This window comes from Rhea americana, unplaced genomic scaffold, assembly GCF_003343005.1.
Source record: "Rhea americana isolate MKP2758 unplaced genomic scaffold, rheAme1 scaffold_298, whole genome shotgun sequence".
NCBI classification, from domain to species: Eukaryota; Metazoa; Chordata; class Aves; order Rheiformes; family Rheidae; genus Rhea; species Rhea americana.
In genome coordinates this window covers 49612-57406 of record NW_028186421.1, presented here as the reverse complement: position 1 = coordinate 57406, position 7795 = coordinate 49612, and the positions used below count along the sequence as shown (strand labels likewise).

Below are 7795 nucleotides of genomic sequence, written 5' to 3'. Positions count from 1 at the left end.
GGAATTTTAAAAACATTGGACTTCCAGCAGCTAAATACTTCTGACGATTCAAAAGGCCACAAAGCTAGATATACACAATCATTCTTTTTTTCCCTACAAAAGGTAAGAAAATAATATTCAGAAATAAATGCATCTCCATAACTATGATACGTAATCCTAACTGCTAACAGCAAAATTTATCTAAATAACAAAACTTTTCCTAGGATTTAAAACATACTAATCTTTCTCTGAGTGAATGTCAGTGTGAATTTAGCAGTTATTTTTTTCATTTTATATACTCTTGTTAGCAGAGTTTCCTTTAAAATAAGATATATATATACAGCAGTTAAGAGAAGCTGAACTGCTGTGTGACTGTCTAACATATGTGCATTATAATCAGCAAATTTAGCTGCCAGCATCTGCCCATCAACAAGGTGAAAAACTTGATGGAAAACAGAACTTCTGTCTGACTTATATTTGATACTGAGATACATATTTTTAAAGCGGAGTGATAGTATCTTAGGAAGGATATTGTCAAGAGTGATTTACAATACAGAATGTCTTTTGCATCTAGGATTTTAAAAAGTTAAATTAGTTGCTTCTCATATATTTGTCTTGTTTATTCACTGAGTTGTATAAATGAACTTATTACCTTAGTCTTGTAAGTCTTTCATCTGACCATAAAGTATCATTAATTTTTAGGCACATTATGTTCATTCTTGTTTGGTGTTGTATAGCTGAAGTTAAGTAATATTGATGAAGTGCTTTGAAAATAAAACCTGCTATATATCGTTGCTGTGTAACGTAATCACTGGACATTCGTATCAAAATTACCCTAGAGATCTTTATTTACACCTATTACTGCTACTAAAAACCTGTTTCATAGTGGAGTGAAAGTGAAAGCTATTGTATTTTCCTGTTCTGCTGAAGAGGATTATTAGTGAATGCAATAACATAACGCTGAAATGAAAACCATACACTTCACTTTTATGAGGAGGGAAAGGCAGTTTGAGTCAACCTCTTACTGGTAATTTTACAGAAGTTTTAAGGCCATGGTCATCTTAGTTTCCTGCAGTTCTGGACTGTAAAGTCCTTACAGGCTCCCTGTTGTTCAAAAACAGCTTGTCACTGCAAATCAGCTTAGCCAAGCAATTAATAAATCCTTGCAAACATATTGCAGTCATACTAATTAAAGAGTTGGGTTTTTTTTCCCCCTTTACTATTCAGATTCCTCAGGTTTCAAGTTTAAGCTGTGAAGTGCAAACAACAACTGAACATTCAGTACAGCTCGCGCCCGGCAGGAAGAGGAGATGTGTTTTCTGATCAAGCATTCAGCTCTTGGGGTGGTATGTTCTGCTTTCATATTCAGCGTGCTCATTGCTGAAGGACAGTCTGGGGAAGAGCATGGGCAGGATGGCAACTATGCTCCCAGCCGAGGCTATCTGATGGAAGTTTTACGCGTTCTTTCAGCTGACAACACTGAGCTCCACAAGAACCACTCAAGAAAACTGGTCAAAACGATACTGGAGAGAGCTGAGTGCCCACAGCGGATTTATGGCGTGCAAGAGGATTGTAATCTGGTTAGTGCTTCAATTAATGAAGGGTACCTTTATAGGGTAGTCAGTGAGTTCTAAAATTATTTCTTAGACTGAAGCCCTCCTGAATACAAAAGTAAACATGTAAAAGGCTTCTTCTTACAGTAAAAATGATAGTCCCTGCTTTTACTGTTTCAGTGTAAATTATGAATATTTCTTGTTTGATCTTGTAGAGATAGTCCATGTTCCTTTCACATAAGAGTAACAATTTTCCTTTCAAAGTTTTCGAATGTTTATTTTCTGGTAAAGATTTTTCTACATTTTGCTGACCTTACTTTAAAAGCTAGAGGTTGAATTTGGGACACAGAGGATTTCTATGTAGAAAGACATTATTAAAAATGGGGAAGCAGCTCTGKTTTTTTTTGTCCTAGTTTTTAGTTCATAAAAATAAATCCCAGTTAAGATCGTTCCAGATTCATGTGCCACTTCACTGAAATATTCAAGATTTAGGGGAGTTTTTTAAAGCAGTTTGGATCAAGGAAAATCAAAGGCAGAACAATAAGTCTGCAGATCCAGATTTGCAATAGTGCAGGGTAGAGTCTCCCAGGAGGTTCAGCTGTCTACTGAATTGAGAATACTTTCAGAACTGATTCCTGATTTGACAGGAAAGGAACAAGAGAAATGAGATCCTCAGTCCTGATAGGACGGAGACAGTGGTAAGAGACGAAGTTAGATGAAAGGGACTACAAAGGGTTTCATCAGTTTTGGCTTTAATTAATGTTACTGCAGCTCTGATTTGGTTCAGTGACCTTCATACAGCATATTGTGCCTTTATATCAGAATTATGAAGAGGCTGATAAGGATACATACTTTGAGACTATACCCTCTTGACAATCAGCCAAACCAATGAAACGGAGATTTTTTTTTTCCTATGCAGTGGACAGTTACTCACTTAATTGGYCCTTCTTGTAAGTGCCACAGATTTTGTATAAGCCCCAATGTGAAATTTCATAGATAAATAATATCTTCCTGAATGGGTTGCTGCTATGAAAGAGATCGTGCAGACGTTTTCTCAGTGCATGTAGATGAGAACCAGATCAAACGCTGAGAACGTATTAAACAGTAATGAGTATAGGGCCTTTCTAACCTTCACAAAACAGCAGTCCAGACGTTCTTGTTCTCCCTGTTTGTTTTGCTTTTCTGGATAGCCTTTTTMTTATTATTATTATTTGTGATCTATATGTGGAGAGCATAACTATGCCCCTGGATGGAGAAAATCCAAGTGAAATTTTGCCAGGGCTTACTTTGGTAAGGAATTCCACATGATTTAGATTTCATTTTGGAAATTTAATGTGGGAAGAATTTGAGAACTTTCACCAATTCCAGTGTTTCGCAAAGTTGGATGTTGCAGTAACACTGCTTACACCCTGCAGTCCTAGTGCCATGTGAACACAGTTCTCTATAAAAAATTTGTGAGAGATATGACATCTTCAGCTACATGCAGGCCATACTTGCTGTGCTGAAATCTTCCAAGATGATTTAACAAGATTTGATAAGCCAAGATAGATAACAAAAACTATTTGAGGAGTATTGTCCTGCAAGATGTTGAGAATCTGGACAGAATGCCCCTTAGCTTGGCATTTTCTTTCCCACAGTCATTAGGAATAACTAATTGGTTTCAGAGTCAACTTTCCCTTCTAAATCCAGGATTCCAGTAGCACCAGACCATTTTGTTTTCAGATTTTTTTTCAGTTATAATGATGTCTGCAGAGGAGATTTAAAATAATGCAGCAATGTTATAACCTTTTTTAAAGCCTTTTTTGGTTTGTTTTTACAAATTGGCCCCCTAGAGTCTTTGTGCAGGGACTAGCAACTCTTGAATAGCACCTGACGGTTTTATCTCCCAAGAATGCAAAGGCACATATTTCTTGCGGTGGTAAGAGATTTTTCTTCTAACTCCTGGTCAGTTAGAGAAAGCAAACTCAGGTGTCTGTGCACAGGTTCAGAGCTAGACTCTTTGTTACAGCAAATAAATTTTTCTAAACATAGGCAATGCACATGATTCTATCTCTAAAATACTAGTAACAGCAAAATTACCAGTGATGAACCAATTTATATTCTACTTATATCTTCTTATGGGCTGCCCAGATACTATGAAATAACTGCATCTTTTACAATGTGTCTACTTCTTTCCARTTAGCCTTTTGCTTTTCATGCATCTTCCTTGCTAGAGCAAACAACAGCTTTACTGATTACAATTTATTCTTACTGGACCTTGAAATGTTATAAAAGTCTTTGCAAACCTTCTGCTACATGGCTGTTTACTAAACTCCGTAGGGTGTATTTGAAAAGGCTGGTTTACTAACTTGAGGTCTCTAAGGGACAGAAAACAGAATATCTGTGCTTCTCCAAGCCCAAATAATACTACTCAGAGACACTTACTGGAGAAAGTTAGAATTATAGATCTTGATAAACAATTTAGGCTGAGTACAGTGGATCTTATTCTAATCTAGTTTACTTACCAGTATAAATATTTAATTTGGAAATTACCATCCACAGTCCCTCTTTTTTAAAACAATTTTCATAATATTTATGAGAATCTTTTTTTTACTGTTGAAGTCATTTCAGTTATAGTGCAGCTCTCTCACTTCCTCCAAGAAACACTGGCTTTTGAGCACTACAATGTATGTTAGATGGATTTGTGTAAGAAAATGAAGTAATGTGTAAGGTAACCTGACCAACTGACACATCATGTATGTAGCAGTGCACAGTGTAATTTAGCAAACTAGGTTCTGATTGGACTCATAAATAAAAAAGTGATCAGAGTGTACTTTGAACCTCCCATGGTACCTTCGTGTGTTGTAGTTTCTTACAGCAAATGTACAGTCCTTTTGCTGTACCATAATAGTTCTGATTAGCTGATGTGCTTATAAAATACTTGGAAAGAACTATTGAGGGAAAAAAAACCGAGAAAATGAATGGCAATGATTACAGGATCTCTTTAAGGAAGATTTTTTTATTCTGGAATTCACTCATCTATTTCTCATAGCCTGATAAACTCTATTGGCCTTCTGGCCTACTTTTTAAGACTAACTTTTGCCTTAGGTCACTGTAGAAGGTGTCTTTGTATAAGGAGAAATGGGGTCTTACAAATATTCTTCCATTAAAAAATAAACTTCCATTCACATACCCTGAATTAACTACAGTCTACATATGGCCTTTGTCCTATAATATAAACTTATAGAGACTATGCAATTGAAAATATGATCAAGGACTAGCCATAATCTAATGTATTTATAACCAGAATTGAAGTCAGTTGAAGCAAGTGGAAGACTTTCAGCTCTCTACAACAATTTTTTGATCAGAATTACTTAAATCCCTTGGATGCTTGACATTTGTTAAAAACAGAAAGGGCTCTGGAAAAAGAAACAGAGTGTGGTCAGCCATAGTACAGCCATAGTACAGTGTCAGCAACAAATTACTTGTGTCCTCCTCCTGTCATTCTGTCAGCCTGCATCTGTGCAGGCATAGACTTAGTCCCTTAAATGTAAGAACTGAATTCTTCTATTCTCCTCTCAAATCCTAATTACAGATGACTAGTAGTATCTTACTTGAGTTGAATTTCTATTTATTTTAATTTATTCACAGTGCCTTGAACCGGATGCTTTGTTACTAATAGCTGGTGGAGATTTAGAAGACCACCTCAGTGAAGAAGTATTTGAGAAAATCTCTCTTATTCTTCTCTACTATATTCTTCATCAAAGAGATATGTGTTCTTCAGAACTCAGCTTGAGTAGTAAGGACTATAAATTTTACCTACAAAGCATGCTTAGTTTAAGGCATGATGAAGATTGTTACTATTTTTCACAGAACGAAACTGAAGATATTTTGGCTGCAGTAAGACATCATTTTAAAACTTCTGAAACTCAGGTAAATAAAACATAATTAAAAATATCTTTATATTTACTACTGATACAATGTCTATAAGCAAGCTAGTTCAGCTGTCACAGCAGTATCGTGGTTCTTCAGGCAACCTGCAAATAAAACCGTGAGAATACAGGCCTGAGCATTGGTCAATTGTTATAAATACTGTTTAATTACCAGCCTTCTTCTTGACTTGTCTTTGGGCTGTGCTACCTAGGGCTTGCACATAGTGTTGACTGGGGAGATAGTGCATATCATACCATTCCCAGGAGGTAGTTTAGATGCAGCTACCCTGCTTAGGGCCGAGGGAAGAAAGTTAAGCTGGGTGGATGGGAGATCTTGCTTTTGACCCAAGGACAGAAAATCCTTTCTTATGTCTTGTACTTTTATTACTATAAATATATTACCAGTGATAAGTGTAAAGAAGAGCAGCCCCAAAACTGATCTAGCTATGGGACAGAAATGGTAAATCATTCTGCTGGATGCTGGATCCAGGCATGTTTTAAGTCAGGAAATATGCAGCGRGTTTTCTCACAACTATTATTCTTCCTTATCTCAAGTAGGCCCTATAAAATAATGGAATAGTATTCTAGAGCTCACAATCTAAAAAAAATCTATTTTCTGTATAATAGACAACAAAAGAAGCTTCTGCAAGATTAGAAAAGTCCTGAAGTACAGTTTGACCTGCTGTGAGAAGCTCCTTAGATCTGTTCATAATATATAGTTAAATTTGGTCTATTGCAAACTTTGAAATTGCCCTTTTCTTTTTCATTTCATTAGATTTTAATTTACACTATACTTTGGTAGGAGTTTGCTACACAAACAGAAGACAGCTAGGAGCTTCTAGCTGTGCAACAGAATGCCAAGGGCCTCCAGTTCTTCCTTCTGTGTTTTTGTGTAATCGTTTCCCATCATAAATTATTCATTGACTAGCACATTTGGTTCTAAGTCTTGGTGAACGTGCTGATTTCCAAGAACTCAAATGGTATCTGAGCAACTGTAAAGAGACATTGGTGGGTATTTGGCATGTCAGGATAGAATAACAATTCATAAAGTGCTTTACTGTGTGGTCTGTTTGTTTACCCTGGCAGTATGATCAATGGACAGACCTGTTCAGCATCTGAGACTTCATCACTCACTGACAGGAGGGAAAAGAGTTTTTTTTTTGTTTGTTTGTTTGTTTGTTTGTTTGTTTTTTATGACGGGTATGCAAAACATTATAGACTATCTAATACTTAGAATCACAATACGTGGGTTATGGAAAAGGGTCGACAGTGCAGGATAGTAATGAAAGAAAAGCATTTTTGGCCACTCTCTATGTGTTTTTGTTTTAAACTTTCTCTTTTTCTCCTTCCTGTAGCAGCTAATATATTATTAGAAGTSAGAGATGAAATTTGGGGTTGTAGGAATGCAAATATGTAATGGATTTGACAGGAAAAATGCTCTCTACAGTGTTTATGGCATATATATAGAGAGAGATGAGTATGTGTGAAATAAAAGATTCCTGTATTGGTTGTCCTGTATTGGCTGACTTTCCAAACTCAGTTCAGATAAAAGGGGAAGAAACAAATGAACTTAAATAATTTTGGCTGTTTTAGTTTGTAAAAATAGTTGGCCAACAACCTATTATCAACAGCAGAGTCATGAGATTATTTATCTCTGCCCATTGTCAATGTAAGACAGGCAAAGCAATCAAATCACTACAACTTTGAGTTTGTAATGACATGAAAATTTAGAAATGGGAAGTTCATGCACCTACACATGCACTGTTTTGCAGCTGTATGAGCAGATGCTCATCTTTTGCTGCATCAACACGGGCAAGGACTGTGCTAATACTGTAGAGGAGTGTTTTTCTAAAGCTACAATTGCTGCATTTTCAGCAATAAACAAAGGCACTCTTTTCTTCATTTATATCTCACATTTTATCGTACTCATTCGCTTCCCTGTAAACCTGTACTATGAAAAACATCTTTGTTTCTCTCAAACCTCAAGTGTTTGCAGTGAAAATTTACAAGAAAGGCAGAAATGGAACACACAAGGGTACATTTAGCAGGTATGTAAGAGAGCTGTGCCCTGCCCTCTGACTTTAGACCTGCACCCATCCACACAAATAGGCGTGTGTACACCCTGTTCACGGCATCTGGTTGGTCACCCAGCAGGGAAGTGACCATACATCTGCAGACTCATGGCTTTCTGTATTATCCCTAGATAAATGTCCTGTAACAACTTATTGGGTATATTTAGTAGATGGGGAACTAAAAACATTAAGAGAATTCTTCCTGAAGTCTGAGATAAAGAGTTAAGGCTGTATTATTTGAGTTTTTGTTTTATGCTTTAACAAAAAGTCCTCCTTCTTC

General features: G+C 36.4%; 1 protein-coding gene across 1 annotated transcript in view; it reads left to right on the top strand.

The window, feature by feature from the left end:
• The first annotated feature begins 1286 nt into the window (after positions 1–1286).
• The window catches only part of SLC39A12 (solute carrier family 39 member 12), a 33314-nt gene continuing 26805 nt past the window's right edge, over positions 1287–7795 (top strand). Inside the window, exons 1-2 of the mRNA XM_085309435.1 lie at positions 1287–1559; positions 5163–5444. Coding sequence (XP_085165561.1) covers positions 1290–1559; positions 5163–5444 — 552 coding nt within the window. The 5' untranslated portion in view covers positions 1287–1289. The remainder of the gene's footprint in view (positions 1560–5162; positions 5445–7795) is intronic.